Here is a 19,481-nt window from a genome sequence, read left to right on the forward strand (position 1 = left end):
TAAAATCTCAGAATGTCTGACTCTGCAGGCCACTGTGGAGTACCCCCATTCACTAATTCTCTCATTAACTTGTATCTGGAGGTGTGCCCAGAAAAAAGAAGAAGAAGAAGAAGAAGAAGAAGAAGAAGAAGAAGAAGAAGAAGAAGAAGAAGAAGAAGAAGAAGAAGAAGAAGAAGAAGAAGAAGAAAATGCGATTTCTTCTATAGTGAGATGAGAGCATCCTGACCCTGCATGGAGCTGGCTGGCAAACACAAGAGGCTTCCTCCCTGGTCTGGCTAGCTCTAAGTTAAGAAAGGGGTTAGTGAGACCTGGGTTCAGGGTCAGCCTCTAGCTCTTCTTGGCTGGGTGATCTTGAGACAATTACTTGCCCTCTCTGAGCCTGGAGTGGATTGGGTGTTTCCATTGAGTTGGAGCTGACATGGCCCCAGCCTTACCAGGCTATTCAGGCTGGCACTCCTGACTGTGCAGGTTGTTAAAAATGGATGGAGCCTTTTGTCAGTCATGCTCACGAAGGGTTCACCAGAGAACAAGAGGCCTGTGCACTGCTTTTGTGTGCTTGTGTGGCGGAGGAAAACAGACCCAGGCAAGAGAAAGAAGACATGGCTGAGTTCCCTGGTGTTTAGGAGAAGAGAGAGCAGAACAGGGAGTGGCAGGTGTGGGGTGGGCAGCAAGTTTCTAAGAGGTTGTCAGTGACTGACGACAGGGAAGTCGTTGAGCAATGGCTCTGAGGGACTGAGCCTGTTGGTCTGGCTAGGTCACAGGCTGAAGGACCGCAAGACCTGGAGTGGAGAGCTGGCCCAGGTGGGCACCCTGAGCATGTACTCACCTTAACGTGGAGCACCTGCCTGAGCGGATGGCAGAAGGCCTGGAGCAGAGAGGATTATGGGAAGAGGCCCCTCCTGTAGGGGTGGGTGAAGAGGATGGTGGAGGCCAGAGAGCCCTTAGTGGTCGGGGAAGTGACTGCTAGGGAATGAAGCCACTCTCTCACCCTGACTTGGCCATGTTTATCCCTCCCACACAGTCTGGGGACACAGGGCAACCTGACTCATCCTCATCCTATGAGAAGAAAGTCAAACTCGAGTGAGCTGTCCAGAGTCCCCTAAACTCCACTGTGACTCCATGAGGGCGTGTGTCTAGGAACCGTGTCCCAGAGCTCTATGAACTGTTGAGTGGATTCAGTGGAGGGCGGTACAGCTGCCAGGCTGGTCCCCGCTGTCCCTAGCTGTTCCTCCTCCTGTCCCTTGCTCCAGCTTGGACTTGGCCGCATTATATCTGTTAAATTGTATTTTTTTATCGTGTGACATGTGAAGGGCACACTTGTGGGAATGTTGCTAAAATTCCTCCCTAGAGGAAAATATAAACAGTTTCACACCAAGCCACCACAGTTCCCCCAAGGAACCAATGATGTCATTGGGCTTCCTTACAGAACATAAGTAAGGGGATACTTAGAGACACGTTGGTGTTCCTTCACAAAGGCTACACGGAAGTCTCTATCCAACAGGGATATGGCTTCCCAGAACTGCATGGATGAAGCGATGAAGCCCATCTCTCTTCTCCATCCCTTCCCCCACCTATAGCCTCTAGCCTGTCCTCTAGACTGAAGCCACATGCTGTTAGAGCAGAGCTGCAGAGACCTGGTTCGGAGGAGTGGCTACTCAGGGAGGAGGGTTCCCTGATTCTCTGTCTCCTCCCAGGAGGGGAAGTCAATAGTCAGCAGGCCCAGGTGTGGTGCTCTTTTCTAAGCACATCTAGCAGAACTTCTATGAGCTAGAAAGACGACTTATCAGTTAGCAGCACTTGCTCCTCTTGTCGAGGACCTGAGTTTGGTTCCCAGCACCCCTGTGGTAGTTCCCAACCAAAGGTGAGTTTCCAAGGAGACAGCACCCTCTTCTGCCCTCCATTGGCCTTGTACATGTGTAATACATTGACATACATGCCACACTTGAGAGGCAGAGGCAGGTGGATCTCTAGGAGTTTGAGGATACTCTGGTCTATATAGCAAGTTCCATGCACAGCAAGTTCTATATGGACAGTCAAGGCTACACAGAGAAACCCTCCTCTCAAAAAACCACCACCGGCCTGGAGAGATGTCTCAGTGGTTAAGAGCACTGACTGCTCTTCCAGAGGTCTTGAGTTCGATTCCCAGCAACCACATGATGGCTCACAACCATCTGTAATGGGATCCAATGCTCTCTTCTGGTGTGTCTGAAGACAGCTATAATGTACTCATATATAATAAATAAATAAATCTATTTTTAAAAAACACCACCAATAATAACAATAATAATAATTTAAAAGATGTCCTCAGTTTGGCTCAGAAGATAGTCCTATACAACCATTGGTCCTTTCCTTCCATGTTTTTGTGGGTTCTGGGGATCGAACTCAGGTCCTCAGATTTAAGCGATGCGATGGTTAATTTTAATTATCAACTTTTCACAATCTGAAATCATGTATAAAGTCTCAATGAAGGATTGCCTAGATCAGGATGGCTTGTGGGCATAGCTGTGGGGGGTTGTTTTGATTAGTGTTGAGTTGGAAAGACTCACCCACTGTGGGCAGCACCATCCCCTAGGCAGAGGGTCCTGAACTGCAGAAATGGAGGGAGGGAGCTGAGCACAAAGAATCATAAATATATTTATCCTCTCTGCTCTTGACTGGATGTGATGTGACTAGCTACTTCAAGTCCCTGCCTTGACTTCCCTGCTATGATGGACTATAATCTAGAATTCACTAAAATAAACCCTTTCTCCCATAAAGATTTGTTTGTTTGTTTATTTATTTATTTATTTATTTATTTATTTATTTATTTATGTGAGTATCCTTTTTTTTTAAAGACTTTATTTATTTTATGTATGTGAGTACACTTTTGCTGTCCTCAGACACCAAAAGAGGGCATTGAATCCTATTATATAGATGGTTTTGAGCCACCATGTGGTTGCTGGGAATTGAACTCAGGACCTCCGAAACAACAGTCAGGGCTCTTAACCACTGAGCCATCTCTCCAGCCCCATGTATGAGTACCCTTTCGCTGTCTTCTGACACACCAAAATTAGGCATTGGATCCTATTACAAATGGTTGTGAGCCACCATATGGTTTCTGGGAATTGAACTCAGGACCTCTGGAAGAGCAGTCAGTGCTCTTAACCGCTGAGCCATCTCTCCAGAGCCCTTTCTCACATTTATTGCTTGTTCTTGGTGTATTTCATCACAGCAACAGAAATGAAAGTGAGGTGAACATCTAAGTGCGGAGTCACTTTGTACGAGTTTGCTCAGGTTGTGTCCCTGCCCTGGTTGAGACTCCCCTCAGAGATCTGGAGAATGCCACAACTCTGTTCTACCCCCAGAACCGGTGTCTTCACCCAGCCCTTTCTCCCACAGGCTATGGGGGTTCAGAGCCTGGGTGGGCAAGGTAGAGGGCAGACCAGGATGTATGAGGCTTTATGGGGGTAATCAGAGCTGGCTGTAGCTGAGCTGTCCTGTGATAACTGCACATGACCAGGCTTGTTTTCATCCTCTTTACCTTCATAGCAAAACTAACAGTTTAAATAAGTAAATATTGCTTTTGGCTTGCAGTTCAAGGGGATACAGCCTAAGACATGGCAGCAGAGCCAGCCCCTCACTGTGGTGACAGGAGCTTGTAATATATGAGGGAACGCAAGTGGTCCTATGAAGTCAGACTGGCTTTTGACCTGTGACTAAAGCCACTCTTGGCTTGAGGACTCTCCTGTGCCATCTCTGAAGTGGTGAGCCCAGCAAATCTTCATCATCCTGTGATGGTTCAAATCCCACTCCCTCCAGGAAGACCTCTCTGTTACCCCAACCCGAAGCAAGCTCTCTCAGCTGAGAGTCTGGGCAGGACTCGCAATCCTCATGGGTTGTCTCTTGTCTCAGGATCCCCTGAGGAAGCCCCTCTGCAGGCTAGGCCCTGTGCCTTGGCCTTTGTCTCTTTGGGTGTGGTCAGCCATCTTGGTGGACTTAGTTTTTCCATAGTTCTCTCCTCAGTTCCCTTCGTGGAATCCCTGCCACATGCTCATGGCACTTGATCTGCCTTGCTCTCCACTTGGTCTGCAGTGTCCTGTCCCTGGCAAGTGCCCTCTTAACGCTTGGAGAGTGAAGGGCCACAGGGAGGGACGCCCTTCCATCTCTCCCTAGACAGTTGCTCGGGATTTCAGAATTTCTGATCTGCCTGCAGACGCCCTCACCGCCACCAGGGGGCTCTCTAAAATAAAGGCCCTGACTTCCTTCAGTCAGCCAGAGCCTCTACTCTGACCCAGGGACCTTGAGCCACACTCCATCCCCTTCTGTCACCCAGCTCAGGGAGAGACTCTCCAGACATGTCAAAGGGCATCTTTGATCAGAAGCCTTCTCAAATGCGCTTGTCCTGCTCTGGAGTTCCTCAGCTGACTGTTGCTGTCCCTGCCCAGGGCCTGCTGGAAGCCTTTAATTCTGTTGTTGGATGCTCTCCCTGGGAAAGAGCCCACTAGCTAGATCCCAATACTCCTCCAGCAGATCGAGCCTAGCTCTCCTCCAGGAACTTGCCTTCCTAAAACAGGCCTAGGTTGGCAGTGAGTGCCTTCCTCCCTGTCCCAGGCCTTTGCCTTCTACTTGGCCAACGTGTCAAAGTTTCTGAAAAGGATTATTATGTTATGTCCTTTTCCATCCCCTCCTCTTCTCTGCTAGCTGGAATGCAGATATGATGGCTATAGCTCAAGCAGCTATCTTGTGCTATGAGGCCAAGTTGTCAAAAAAATAAAAGACATAAAAGCCTGCCACCCCAGGCTACACAAACTAGTTGTGATCTTTTGCTGTTGTGTGGAGCTGAACTTGCCACATGACCCAAGCTGGCCTAGAACCTGGGTCTTCTACCTCAGCCCCTTGAGCTGCTGGCACTAGCATCATGTGTGAACACAGCCTAGTGACCCCAGTGTCCCCTCTCTGTGCTTGCTTTTTTGAGACTGGCTCTCTGTAGCCCAGGCTGGACTGCTGAACTTCAGGAATTCTTCCTTGGAGGCTTCTAAGTACTAGGCCAGTTCCTCACTACTGCTGCCGAAGTCCAAACAGATGGGACTCTGGCCAGCTGAAGGGACAGGGGAGTTCAGGATTAGAGAAACACAGTGTGTGTGTATGTGGGGGTCTCTTGTGTTATGTGTATATGCAGAGGGGGTCTCCTGTGTATGTGCCCTGGGCGAAGACACAAATCCTCCAGGGGGTTCTGACTCTACCTCCCTGACCTGAGGACTGGCTGAATTTCTGACTCAGTTTCCCTGGTCAGCTGGAAAAGCCAATGACACACAGGAAGTGGTGGATGGCATCTCATTTCTTGTGTAGACAGAAATGACTTCATGTCACCAGAGGCAGACGTCTCCACTAAAGACAGACACGCTGTGAGCCATGAGGTGTGTGAGCCCAGTGTGGTGCAAAACATCCTATAATACTGATACTCCAGCTTCGGGTAGGCTTAGAGATTCATACAGAGAAAGACCAACAGGACGGCACTGCTTAAGGCTCACGTGGGGACTAAATCCCTCCATCTCCTGGCTTACTGTCCTGATCAGTAGTCTGGAGGGTGAGGCCCAGGGTCCCTTCACTGTGCTGAGTACCAGAACTTCCTGCAGAAGCAGGCCCATCAGTACCGGCTGGTTTTGTGTTAACTTGACACAGCTGGAGTTATCACAGAGAAAGGAGTCTCAGGTGAGCAAATGCCTTCATGAGATCCAGCTGGAAGGCATTTTCTCAACTAGTGAGCAAGGGGGGGAGGGCCCAGCCCCAGCGCGTTGTGGGTGGAGCCATCCCTGGGCTGGTAGACCTGGGTTCTATAAGAAAGCAGGCTGAGCAAGCCAGGGGAAGCAAGCCAGTAAGTAACATCCCTCCATGGCCTCTGCATCAGCTCCTGCTTCCTGACCTGCTTGACTTTCTTTGGTGATGAACAGCAATGTGGAAGTATAAGCTAAATAAACCCTTTCCTCCCCAACTTGCTTCTTGGTCATGATGTTTTGTGCAGAAATAGAAACCCTGACTAACACATCATCTGAGCCAGACAGGTAGTTAGCGCTCTTGGAGCAGAGGGCACAGATTGGAGAGAAGGGGTTGAGGCCAGGCCAAGCTGGCTCCCAGGAAAGGCCCAGAGTAAGCTTTCTGTCCCTCAATGTGGCTTTCTGACACTGGCCCTGCAGATACCTCCTGATAGCCCATCAGCCCAAGATGGCCTGAAACTTCCTATGTAGCTGAAGATGATGACCTTGAATTGAGTCTCCTGCCTCAGCCACTTTGGTGCAGTTTTACCATCTACCGCCAAAGCTGGCCACGGCTCTGGATTCTACAAGGGACATGCCATCTTCAACTAGGATAAGGGGACCCAGATATGATATGACCTTGTAATACCCTCAGGAAAACCTGGAGGTAGATGGACCTGACTAGTCCCACCACACCATCAAAGCCAGGACAAATCACAAGCACAGACAGGAGGAGTTTCAAAGGTCTGTTCAGTCCCAGGTGAACAAACGCCAACATTGTTCTGCAGGCTCTGGGAACTGGGGCTCTCGGAAGCCCGTTCTTTCTGGGCTCAAACCCCAGGCTGGCAAAGTCCTGATTTTCAGGCTTAGACTGCAGGTAACCCTCACTGTGGCTGGGTTATAGGGACAGCCAAGGACTCAGGCTGGGGAACCACAGGCTTGAGGGCTCACTCCCCGTTGTGCCTGGCTTTTCCAGTCATCCGACGGCGGCGCTGTGTCTTGCTGGTACGGGTGGCACTTGGAGGTTTCTTGGAGGAGTCCTGTGTCCGCCGAGGGGGTTTCCTCTTGACCTTCTTCCGGCTGTGTGCATGCAGTGTGGCTGTGAGGGAGGAGATGCTGCGGGAAAAGTAGAGGTTGGTGAGACCAGGGCCTTCACTTATCCTCAAGACTCAGCTAATGGTGGGGTGGGAGGCTGGATAGTCATGGATGAGTGTGATCCTTTGACTTGCAGATGGGAAGCTGTAACAAGCTCCAAACACATTTCAAACTCTGCCTGGTCTGATCCCACAAGCCTGGCAGCATCCCCTCCTGCCCTCTACCCCTCATGCTAGGATGGTTCCACATGCCCAGCCACTAGTGCTAGAGAGGAGTGGACCCAAGCACTAAAGACAAAACTCACCGCTGAGAGAGCAGGGGATCTTTGGACTTCCTGGGCAAAGCTTTTGTTGGCTTTTCCATGGATGACATCTCCTGGGACCCATCCTGGTCCCCTTGCTAGAGAAACAAAGGACAGGGACCCTTACAGGACGTGAACAGGCACCCTGAGCAGGTCTGGCTTTCACACAGAAGGCTCTAGGCAGAAGTGCACTGTCTGTGTCTGGCCTGCTTAGCCTTAGTTGTCAATTTGACACATCCCAGAAAAGTCTCAATTGAGAAATTGCTTAGATCAAGCTGGTCTACAGGCAAGGCCTAGCCCAACTGGGTGGCACCATTCCTTGGGCAGGTGGTCCTGGGCTATATAAAAATGCTAGCTGGGGCTGGAGAGATGGCTCAGCGGTTAAGAGCACTGACTGCTCTGCCAGAGATCCTGAGTTCAAATCCCAGCAAGCACATGGTGGCTCACAACCATCTGTAATGAGATCTGATACCTCTTCTGGTGTGTCTGAAGACAGCTACAGTGTACTCACATAATGAAATAAATAAATAAATCTTTAAAAAAATGCTAGCTAAGCATGAGTGAGCAACTCAGGGTGAGTAAGCAGGACTTCGTAGTTTCTGCCCTGACTCCCTTCTATGACAAACTGTGACCTAGAGTATAAGATGAATTAGACCCTTTCTTCTCTACATTGTTTTTGTTACAGTGTTTGTCATACTGGCAGAAAAGAACCAGGACACCGAGAACCAGAAGGACAAAGGACAGCCTGTTTCCAAACATTTGCCAATAGCAACATCAGCAAAATGGCAGCAAGACACACTGTGCCAGGCCCTACAGGAAGACAAGCAGGAAGTGGGAAGTGCAGTCGGTCAGTCAGGCGAGCTTCTTCAGATGTACAGACTCTACAACTCAGGGCTGGAACTTTGTTTTGAGACTGGAGCTTAGTATGTAGCTCAGGCTGATCTTGAACTAATGACCCCCTGCCTTCACCTCCTGTGTGCTTCCAGGCGTGGCCCTTGGAAATATGAGGGATTTTGCTTTGTTGTTTTGTGATGTTGGAGATTGGACCTTGGGTCTCACATGCTGGGCAGGCTGCAACCTCAGCCCAAAAATGTACTTTATACTACAACTCCTGGGGCAGTTGAAGTCAACCAGCCGCAGGATGAAAAGATATATAACATCTGAAAGGAAATACAGTGTCTGTGCTAAGAACAGACTTCTTGTCTTTTATTTTATGTGTACGAGTATATTGCTCGAATGTCTGAGTGCTACATGCATGCCTGGTGCTTGCACAGGCCAGAAGAGGTGTCAGATGCTCTGGAGTCATAGATGTTTGTGAGACTCCATGGCAACTGATCCTTGGTCCTCCGCAAGAGCAGAGGCATTCTTAACGGCGGAGCCATCTCTCCAGGGCCCAGACTTAGTCTTTGAGTACTGCAATGTAGCAATTTAAGTAACACAGAATATTCAGATTTTGGTTTTGTATTAGTGTGTGTGAGAGAGACATGAACACAAAAACGAAGGTGCAGGAGCTCAGAGAATAACCTTCCACCATGTGGTGTTCCAGAGTGCTTTACTCCTAAGCTATCTTGCATTTATAGATCTGAAGGGAGTCTGGCACAGGTTTAAGTGACACAGTTTGTCACTGAGGGTGTACAACCCATGCTACAAACTCACTGCCCATGCACACACATGCCACAGGGTATTGCTTGACACACAAGGGTTACAGTCTCTCTAAACCTATTGAGTACTTACTATAGGTGGGCTCAGTGCCAAGGGCCTCATTTCTGCATCCTCACGGTTACCCACCTCCATACCCAGTCTGGTCTACCATGGCAACCCTCAACAGATTGATGAGCTGAGCCATGTAAGAAAGCTGGCAGGAGCACACTTCCAGTTCGAGATCCTTAATATGGACCAGTTCTGAGCAGCCCCCCAGACCTACCTACCCCTAAGCCCCTTCTTCCCCAGGGCTGTACTGGGACCTACCTCAGGCAGGGGTAGACCTAGCAACCGGGCCCCTGAGAGGTCCAGGTCACTGATGGTGGTCACGGTGACCGTGTGATTGGGGTGGTCATACTGCAGCGACTCTGTCTTTGCCGTCACCAGCCGCTCCAGCTCATCTGCCTCCTCTACAAGGTGGGCACAAAGTAGCTCTTCAGCCTGGCTCTGTCCAGGCTCCAGCCTCCCTCCTAGGTGGGGACTGGCACACAGCCATCTTTCCTAGACCCAACCATGCTCCCCTTGAATCTTCCCACACCTCTCCCTTTCTTTCTGCAGAGTCCCGCCCATAGGAGACTGTTGGAAATGAACCTTTTGTCCCTCTGTGCTCCAGCTTGTCCCTGCTTGGGAAAGCTGTTCCACCCCTAGGCTCTTTGTGCAGTCTCAGCTGACCCTATGGTTGGGTCTCCTATTCTCCCACCCACTTGTACCTGGACCATCCTTGCCCTCCACGCCGCCACCAAGATCTCTACAGCTAAAGAAATCACCCTCTCCACAGCTTTCTCCTCACCCCCCCCCCCCACTAAGGGACACAGAAGCCAGGCTCATTGGATGCTCTCCACATAGGGCCTAGGTAAAGACTTACCTAGTGCCTCCTCTCTTTCTGCCAGCATCTTCAAGTACTCCTGGTGGCGCTGAAGCCAGATGGGAAGATGTGAAAGTATTGACTGTTAACCTGACAAATCCTGGATGGTCTGGGAGATGGGCCTCTGAGCACACTATGGGACATTATCCTGATCTTGTTCACTGACGTGGGAAGACCTGCTCCCTATGGGTGGTGCCATCCCCTGCGCTGTGTAAGTGAGGAAAGGGAGCCAAGGGCAGCACACGTCCATCACTCTGCCTCCTGCCTGCGGCTGCAACGGGACCGGCTGCTTCAAGCTCCTGCCATCTTGAATCTCCTACCGTGATGAACTGTGCTCGGCTTGAACCGAGAGCCTGAATAATCCTTTCCTCCCTTTTTTCAAGAGTATTTTATCCCAGTCACAGGAAAAGCCACTAAGACAGAAATAAACACAGTGAGGATGGCCTTTAAGTCCATACCATGCAACAGCCCTGTATACTTCCATCGTGCGAGACATGGTCTTAGAGCAAATTCAAGAGGAGACTCCTCCTTCACACAGAGATCCCTAGCGTCTCTGCTTACATAAACAGCTCCAACATACACTGCTGTCCCTTAGCTGACTCCGGCAGACCTATCCAAGACTGACCCTCCCCAGGAAGCTGAGCCCCAACCCAACCCAAACCCCACTCAACCGCACCTCTTCCCGAAGCTTCTTCTGCTCTTGCTTAAGCCGCTGCTTTATCTCCTCAATGGCGGCTTTCTTTCTCTCTACCTTCCGCTTGTGGAAGCCTGTCAGGTACTCCCTGCAGGAAGGACGCGGGGAGAAGGTGGGGGGTCAGCAAGGGGGAGGGAGAGGAGGACTCAGGAGGGGCCACTAGGAAAGCAGGGCTCTAGATAGTCCAATGAGATGCCAGGCTCTACCCTACCCTTTAACCCATTTTACCCTCTCAACAGCCAGGCCTTACTTTATAGATCGGAGCCCTGAGGAAGAGACTAGGGTACTTATCCAAGGTCACAGACACTGCAGTCAGTCAACGACAATAGTACCTTATGAGAAATAAACTGGTAGTCCTTGCTGGACCATCAGACTGTACTTACATAATCCTAGGTGGTATTAACCTACCACACACCTATGCTGTAAGCTACAGACTCAGTACATGCTCCATTACTAACCAAAACACCATAACACAATGTGTGACTTGACAAGGACTCTCATCTACCTCACCTGGCCTTCTTGTCCTTTGGTAAGTAAGTACATACAAGGTCAGGTGGCCAACACACAGAGCAGGTGGCCACTGTTTCCACACCGGCAAACTTCATAGGAGTCATTTCTAGTAAGGCTTTCCAATAATGCCTTTGCCCAAACCCCAAAACTCTTTTACTGAACCAACCGACACCCAGTCCTCAATGACACCTGACTCCTGAACCCACCTGTGTGGCACCTAGGAGTGCCCCCACCTTCCTGACTCTTGCTTCCTCTTCCAGTCTGACCTCTGATCCTGTTCCTTAGTTTGTTGTTGTACTGGAGGGTTAACTAAGTTTAGTTAGTACCTTGTTCAAGCTAGGCAAATGGCCTAATACATTGTCCAAATACCTATATTGTTCTTAAAGGACAGGCTTTGATTTTGCAATCCTCCTGCCTCAGCATTCTGGGTGATTTAGGTTAGGATTACAGGTCTGCACCACCAAGCCTGACAATTGTAGTTTCCTTTAGTACACTGAACCAGGGTTTTTGCAGACCACCAGGGGCTTTAAGAACAGTAGTTCTCAAACTTCTCAATGCGATGACCTTTAAAATTATTTTTGTCCCTACTTCATAACTGTAACTTTGCTGTTATGAATCGTAATGTAAAACCTTTTTTCCGATGGGTGTAAAGGGGTAGTGAACCACTGGACTACAAGGTGCCATTTATCCACGGTGACACTGAAACGCAGAGGTTCAGCCTCTGGTCCCAAGCTTGGTTGGCACACGGTCTGATGTGTGAATGAATGAACATCAATCTCTCATCCTATTCGCTCGTCCTTCGTCGACAACTACCGGGAGCCGGCTCTTTGTCGTGATAACGTTCAGCACTGGACTCGAGTGGTCCAACGTACAGCTCTGAGAGCCATAAACTGAGAGGGAAGAGCAGAGCGGAAAACTCCATCCCACGAGGTGGGGAAAGAAGAACGCGAGCTTAATTCACATCCAGGGGCGGGGCCGGAAGAGCCCTCTGCGTGGGCGTGCGCTCACTGCGCCTGGCGTGCTTAGCCCGGCAGCCCGACGGGAATGTTTCTACCCTGGCACTCACCGCCGCTTCTCTTCATCAAAGTTGAGGATGAGCCGGGGCCGCCGGTCATCTCCATCTCTTTTCTTCTTCTTGTTGCGGCCCATAACAGTGGAGCTTCCGGCAGCGTGGCTGCTTCTTACTTAAACACTTCCGGATGTAGCAGTTTCAGATTTCCGGTAGGGCGCACTTCGTGGCCTTGTTCCACAGTTCCGTTGATTTGGCTCCACCTTTTAAAGGAGCCTCCCATCCTGTCTCAGCTTTGGTTCAGGATTTCTGAGCAATATCGTAGAATGGCTCCAGTGAGAACTAGGTTCCTGATTCCATCATCTGTCTTGCTTCAAACAGGCGCTCAATAATGGCCAAGAACTACTGATCTTAATTGAATTCTGATGTCAACTCTTTCGTGGTTTCCACGAGCAAGGGAAACTGCCTAGATTCAAACACTGGTATTCCTTTACAAAGTATGATCAGGAGTAATTGACTTAAAAAAAAATTAAAACAAATTACGGGCCGGGCAAGGTGGCATAAGTCTTTAATCCCAGCATTTAAGAGGCAGAGACAGGTCAGCCTAGCCTACATACTGAGTTCCAGTACAACCAGAGCCACATAATAGACCCTGTCAATAAATAAATAGGAAAGATTTAAAAAAAAATACAGTACCTGAGTTTATGTGTTTTTCATGAATGAAGTGCCTACAAGCCCAGGAGAGGGTATCAGATCCCCTGCAACTAGAGTTACAGATGGTTTGTGACTCATATGGGGGTTGGGAACCAAACCCTGGTCCTCTGCAAGAGTCATCTCTCCAGCCCCCAAATTGCCATTTTCTTTGTCTTTCACTTTCCTCTTATAAATACAGATCACTGTAGTGACTTTGTAAAATTATTGTAAAGAGGTGAATCTAGAACTCTGTCATGCTGAAATCCAGATTCAGGGTTTGAGGTTCAGCACATTTGGCAGGGTCCCAGGATGACTATTTCTAGCACATTCTCTTGTGCCCTGAATATTGCTCCTGCATGCAACAAACTGAGAGCCATGACCTTGGTGGGACAAGTGTGTTGTGTCAGGAGTGCATAACACAATGTTCTGCCAAACTTGGGTTTAGTGCACAAGCCATAACCAGCTATGTGCCTCAGTTTCCCCAAACATGGAAGGGTGTTTAGTGACACACATTCTACTAGCCACAAAAGTTTAAATGTGAAGTCCTCGGTAAAATAATACTGGGTAGGGACTTCAGTGACCCCATTGCATAACTGACATCCTCCCATTCTCAGGGCTGTGTGCATTTGGTCACCAAGTCTTGCCCTGGGTGCTGCAGCAGGACCAATGCCTTTGACTCTAAGTCAACTTTCATGATGGTCCTGGGGATGAGGCCTCTTCAGCAAGAAGCTCAGGAGGTTGCAGGTCCGAATGTCTCCAACAATGGGGAGGATACAGAGGGGTCCTGAAGCCGATGGTGACGTACAGGGTAATCAGACATAAAACTGACTTTTAAGATCTGTCCTCTTCCGGATATAAGCCCTGAGAGCCAAGAAAGTCCACATCAAATGCCTACTGTGTACCAGAGCACAGAGAGGCAAGCTGTCACTTAAGACTGCATGCCAGGCATGATGGTGCACATCTTTAACCCCAGCACTGTCGAGGCTGAGGCAGGGGAATCTCGGAGTATGAGGCTGGCCTGATCTGTAGAGTACACATCACCAGTCAGGGCTCCACAGAGAAACGGTCTCAGAGAAACCGAAACCAAACGGGGAAGGGGGCGAGGATTGTGTCAGTGCTATAAAAAAATGAGTTGGATTGTCTGGTCTTTGGGGTTCCATCTTCCTTCCCAGCTCCCTGGCCACACCCTCAGAAGCGAATGTGTCTGCTTAGGGAGGTAGGAAGGGGGCTGTGAGGATGAGTTTTGAAGGAGCCTCACTTATATGTAGGTATGGCACCCCATGAATGTCAAATTCCTCCCACATGGGTCGGGTATTCTACTTGGAGACTCTATGCTGGATGCTGACCAAAGGGTCACCATATATACATACAATAAATAAATAAATCTTTAAAGTGTGGGGTCCCCCCCCAGCCTGGGCTAGAGACACTATCTAAAGAAAAGGGCTACTAGACATATGTGTCTCTGAGTGGTCACTTCTGTTCCCCTAGAGCCAAGCCCTCCTATATCCCTTGTCATCTCCTCTCTGGGTAGAGGCATTGTCCTAGCCACACTGTGCCCCCTGAAGACATCCAGGGAGCTGAAAGCTGCCTTCTTCTACTGGGATATCACTTGCTATCCTCTCCTCCCTGTAGCAATGGACTAAACAGAAGTTCTGTTGTCTGACTTGGTAAGTCAGAGCCTGGCACTTGTCTTCAGCACCTTCTTAGGCCCCTCCGCTCTCTACGGGTCATGAGTTGGATGCCTTCTGGGCTGAGGCTGTGGCCTGTGCATTCCCTACTCCCACCCTCCACTCTTTCCTTTTTCTTTTAGATTTATTTATGTATATAAGTACACTGTAGCCGTCTTCAGACACACCAGGACATTGGGTCCCATCACAGATGGTTGTGAGCCACCTGTGGTTGAACTTGGAACCTCTGAAAGAGCAGTTAGTGCTCTTAACCACTGAGCCTTCTTTCTACCAGCCCCACACCTGTGGTGAGCCTTACAACCTCTCTGTGAGGTCATCCCTTCCTTGTTCAAGATCAATGCTTGGCTCCCCCAGAAGACAGCCTGAGGGACATTTTCTTTGAGGCCCAGCAGAGGGCGCCCCCTCCACAGCCACACTTGGGAGCCTCAGGAAGGCATGGTGATGGGTGTGTATTCCATTGTCTTTGGCCTTCTCCTACAGGTACCCCTGCTTCTTAGACCCACCAACATGAAAAGCCTTCATCCTGCTATGGATTGGGAAACGGGCTGGGGAATTGACCCTACCAGAAGGGTACCAGTTGCTGTAGAAAATGACGTCTTCTGCTTTCACAGGCACCTGCCTCCCAGCCTCGGGATATTAAGCCCCAGATTTGAGAGTTGGAGAGAGCCCAATGAGATTTAGAGTTGCAGCCTTCCAGGACCTTGGCTCAGTTCCTGCAGCTGTTTCCTGGGAAATGGAAACACTGGTATATGGATGAACAATGGTGGCCCATGGCTCTGCTGCAGTGAATTGCACTGGGTGGGACAGGGTTCAGCTGAGAACAGCATCCCAAGGCAGCGGAACCCGAGCTGAAGTCCGCACGACACCTGCTTCTGGAAGCCAAGAGTAAGCAAGCAGTGGTAGGCACATCTGTCTTCACCAGCCCAGTGAGCCACCCGCCCTCTGGAAGACCTGCTTCTGGGCCTTCCCATCAGCCCTCCCACCCTACATCTCTGAAGGGGCGCACTCAGAGCCCCCAACCACATTACAGGGCTGTGACCTCATCCCAGATTCCCATTGTTCGGGAGAGGAGCACAGTGCCAGAGTTACTGGGTTCTAGCCTAGTCCCCTAGCTGCCCCTTGACCCCAGGAGAGTGGCTGTGTAGCCAAGGATCACAAAGCTAGGAAGCCTGCCTCACAAGTGCTCAGCTGCTGGGGAGTCATTTTGTCCCTCAGAGACCGCTTCTTCCCCTTCCCACTTGCAGGCATAAAAAGGTAGTAGTGTGAGGGAGACCAGAAACTACCCACATGGCATTGGCCCTGATGTACCCAGAGCAGAACTTGGCCTCCTCTCCACTAAAACCTCATTTAACTCCTCATTGGCCTTCTGAGAACTGAGTATTATCCCTCATGCGTAAAACAATAAACTACGGCTCAGAGAGGCCAGCTAACAAGCACAAGGTCACATGACAGTTGTAGCCCCTTACCTAGTTCAAGATTCCCTGTCCTATACGAGGTCATGCCATGTTACCCTGGCTAGCCCTAAGGGGTCCTCTTGCCTCAGTCTCCTAAGTAGTTAGTGGTACAGACTGCATAGTTAGTCCCAGCTGCCTCCACTATGTAGCCCAGGCTGCCCATATTTCTCTTGAACACATGACGCTGTACCTAGCCTAGCCTCCTAAATTTCAAGTATGTGTCGCCATGCCCAGTGGCTGTTCTGTTCACTAGTTCACCTCCCACCATTCTGCCGTGTCGAAGTGGCACACTGGTTCACACTCCGTGGTCACTCAGCCCTCTATGTGCTGGGCTCTCCTTGGCCTGGAGGGCACCAGAGAGGGCACTGGGACCCAGAAAACATAGAGGAGTGAATGGAAGTGCAGGAGGACCAGGCTGGGCAGGGCTCCTCACAGAGACACACACAAGCACTCTCACATGAAGGTCTGGGTTGCAGGGAGCAGAGGCAGCTGCCTTTATTTGGGCTACGGGCTGGCTGGCTTCACTCAAAGGCCACACACTTAATCTTGAAGTCGCCGTCCGCCGCCATGTAGTTAATGGCCTCCATGTTGAGGCGGTTGGGGAACTTGAACTCGTGCCCGTCTGGAAGTTTGATGGTCAGGTCAGCCTGGTCAAAGGTGATGCACACCTGGTGGATGGAGAAGGCAGTGAGCTGGGCCCTGGACCAGCTCAGGGCCCTGGGGACAGCCCCTGTAGAGATGAGAGGTATATGCCGTTCGATGGTGAGCACCTGTCAACCCCCGTCTCTGACCATGTTGCCCTGCGCAGCCCCAGTCCTACCCACCTCTGTGATGCTCCCAGGCTGGAAGGGGAAGGCAGGCTCCCGCTGTTCGGCTCCCCAGGCCCCATCGTCCTTGCTGTTACACACGATGGTGTTGGCGTCTCCGTGGGCGTTGAAGCGGGGGTTGAAGTGTAGACACAGGTTGTTGCTGTCTTTCCCCAGGTTCAGCACGAAGCTAGGGAGTGACAGGTGGCCTTTAGGCCATGTTGAATGGCTCTAGACCCCAGCTCCCTGGGGAAATGCAACATCCGCAGCTGGCCACGAATGCACCCTGTTGAAGCTCAGTCAACAGAAAGGCCAGGAACCTGGATTCTACTTCTCTCTGACCCACATTCCCTTCCCTGTCTGTCAGTGAGGGGGCTGCCTTAAAGGGAGCTCTCCCCCAGACACTGATAGTTGTCAAGCCCTTTGGCCAAGAGGGGAGACCTCCAGGTGGTGTCCTAACTGTCTTGTGTATCTGAGTCCCTGGTGCCAAGCACAGAGCAGGACATCCCATAGATGTTTCCTCACTGTGGAGAAAAAGAGCAAATGTCTCCTCACAGCAGCGCTCACTATGGAGGTGTGGTCAGACAGCAGCAGCTGCGTCCCTGATGGAACTGGCCCCTGGCTCTCTCCACTCCGCCTCTTTCCCTCTGGCTTTATTAGGAAACCCAGGCTCTTAGGAGGGTGGAATATGGAGGTGCACCCTTTCAATCCCAGCTCTGGGGATGGGAGTGCGTCTCGGTGGACGCCATCCTGGTCAACCCTGTCTTCCGAGAAAAAAAATGAGAGAGAGAGAGAGAGAGAGAGAGAGAGAGAGAGAGAGAGAGAGAGAGAGAGAGAGAGAGAGAGAGAGAGAGAGACCGGGCCTCGTGACACCCAAGCTCACCTAGCTGCTGAAAAAAATAGGCGGTGGGGCTGTATGAATGAGGGAGAAGCTCTGGGTGGAAAAAAGATTGAGCCCCTGCAGGCACATGGGTGACCACACCCTCATCGCCTCTGCCACTCCCCTGTACCATCCCCCCCCACCCCCCCACCCCCCCACCCTCCCGGCGGAAGGGGAGGAGGGGGCAATCCGGAGTAGACGTTGAGGCAGCAGCTGCTTTAGTTTAAGAAAACTCCAGCCGGGAGAAAGGAGGAGGGAGGGAGGAGGGGACCAAAGCAACGTCGATTAAATCCAGCGAGGAAGTGACTCACACAGAAAACGCAGCCTCTGCAGCTGCCCATTAACCCGCTGAGGGCTGGGGGAGGGGGACTAGAGGGGGGAAGGGGGAGAAGCGGTTCTGGCCGGCCAAGCCCGTCGCAACCTAGGTCTGCGAACCCCGCCCCCTGCCATCCCCATTCCTTTCTCCAATCTCACCTCTTGGCGTCGGGGGCCACCTCTCCCCGAACTTTGAGACATTCCCCAGGTTTGAGATTCAGGTTGCTGGCGACCAGACCCTGCGTAGACAAGACCACCCCGTTGTGTTTAGGTTGGAGTTAGGAGGACGTGGCCCGAACTATCTGCAGTGGCATGGGGTGTGGCAATAGGGTCGTTCCCACTCCGGAGTACCCTGACCAGCTCTAGGGGAAGGAAGCCCGAGGTGGGATGGGTGGTCCGGCTAGGGTGTAAGTTCTAGTCTTTGGTTATATCTGCAGTTGGGGAGAGTCCCCATTCCCAGCAGAGTGTCAAACTTGTGGCTGTCCTACAGAACGGGCCCTAGGACTTAGAGTGGAGGGGAGATGGAGTGTGTGACCTCCTAAATCCTCATTTAGCTGATGGACACGATTAGGCGATGGACCACCAGCCCAAGGCCCTGCTTATGCTGGGGGCGGGGGGGGGGGCTGCTGGATCTCTCCAATCTGATTCAAGGCTCTCTGTCCAGAGCCACGCCAACTGGAGCGAAGAAGCTGAGAGGCGGGGCCGGCTCTGCGGGAGAGCGCAGCTCCAGAGTGGTAAAGTGGACACTTCGTAAGGTAGAGAGCCTGCATATAACCGGGCATTGCTGGGCACCTGCCTGGGTGAGTGGACAGGAGCTAATTTGGTAAGAAGTTTCTTTGACATTTGAAACCTGTTCCTGAGGAATTGCCTGTACGTCTGTGTGCGCGAATTCATGCAGTTTCCCCGGCCAGACCCGACCAGCTTCCACTGACCAGCTTGCAGCTTATCTCTGGCCCAGGAGGGTTTTTTTTTTTTTTTTTTTTAAGTTTTCTGGAGCAGAGGGTGACCAACTGAGCCTGGCCCTGTGACTGGGGACAGCTGCAGGGGGAGGGGTCAGGAGACTCTAGAGTGGAGGAGAGGGAACAGAGGCCAAAATGTTCCTCGGCCTCCCCCTTCCCCGGGTGGCCACACCCTTCGCACTCCCACTTCTCAGAAAACTGCAAAGCAGCAGAGTATTGGACCTTGCAAGACATAGGTCTGCTGGCAGAACTCAAGAGAGATCCAGAACATTCGTCAGCCAGAGAGGCTTAAGGTTTCAGGGGGGAGGAGGGGGAATATGACAGCCACCCCCATTTTACAGATGGAGCCACTGAGGACCAGAGAAAACACCTGTTCAAGGCCGCACAACTGAGACTAGAAGCAACTCCCCAACTGGCTACTCTCCTGTGCTCGTCTGCTTCTGCTCAATCCCCTAGACCTTAGAACAGAGGGTCCCCGCACTCACACAGGCCATGACTGAAGCGAAGAGATTCCTGCGACCTGCTCCAACAGCTGTCAGAAGACTCCACCCGAGAGATGGGCCCCAGGTCCGCTCCGACCTTTTTAACTGGCTCAGACCCGGTGAGTCCCGCCCCTCCCCGGGAGTTTAGCCAATTGAATGTCAGGACGGGGATGGGGAGGGGCACTAGAAGCGGAGTCAACGGATTATTAAGTCAATTTTGGAGCAGAGGTGACCAGTCAGAGAGGAGAGGCCCCCCCCTTGGTCCCTCCCCCATGGCCCAGGGGCCGCCTCTTAATC

The 19,481-nt window shown here is 51.2% G+C and overlaps 2 protein-coding genes across 2 annotated transcripts; both read right to left on the bottom strand.

Moving 5' to 3' along the window:
• Positions 1–6,465: 6,465 nt before the first annotated feature.
• NOL12 (nucleolar protein 12) lies at positions 6,466–12,094 on the bottom strand. Its single transcript, XM_080938847.1, has 6 exons — positions 11,965–12,094; positions 10,371–10,476; positions 9,695–9,743; positions 9,097–9,239; positions 7,132–7,226; positions 6,466–6,848 (listed from the first exon to the last, which is right to left on the bottom strand). Exons 1-6 carry the CDS (start codon positions 12,045–12,047, stop codon positions 6,680–6,682), a joined length of 645 nt encoding a protein of 214 aa, XP_080794973.1. The 5' UTR covers positions 12,048–12,094; the 3' UTR covers positions 6,466–6,679.
• A 4,112-nt stretch (positions 12,095–16,206) lies between these two features.
• On the bottom strand, positions 16,207–19,275 carry LGALS1 (galectin 1). The gene is made up of 4 exons (XM_080938977.1): positions 19,188–19,275; positions 17,903–17,982; positions 16,567–16,738; positions 16,207–16,410 (listed from the first exon to the last, which is right to left on the bottom strand). The coding sequence occupies exons 1-4, from the start codon at positions 19,194–19,196 to the stop codon at positions 16,264–16,266; spliced, it is 408 nt and encodes a 135-aa protein (XP_080795103.1). The 5' UTR covers positions 19,197–19,275; the 3' UTR covers positions 16,207–16,263.
• Between the last annotated feature and the right edge of the window lie 206 nt (positions 19,276–19,481).

This window comes from Micromys minutus (genome assembly GCF_963924665.1).
Source record: "Micromys minutus genome assembly, chromosome: 27".
NCBI classification, from domain to species: domain Eukaryota; kingdom Metazoa; phylum Chordata; class Mammalia; order Rodentia; family Muridae; genus Micromys; species Micromys minutus.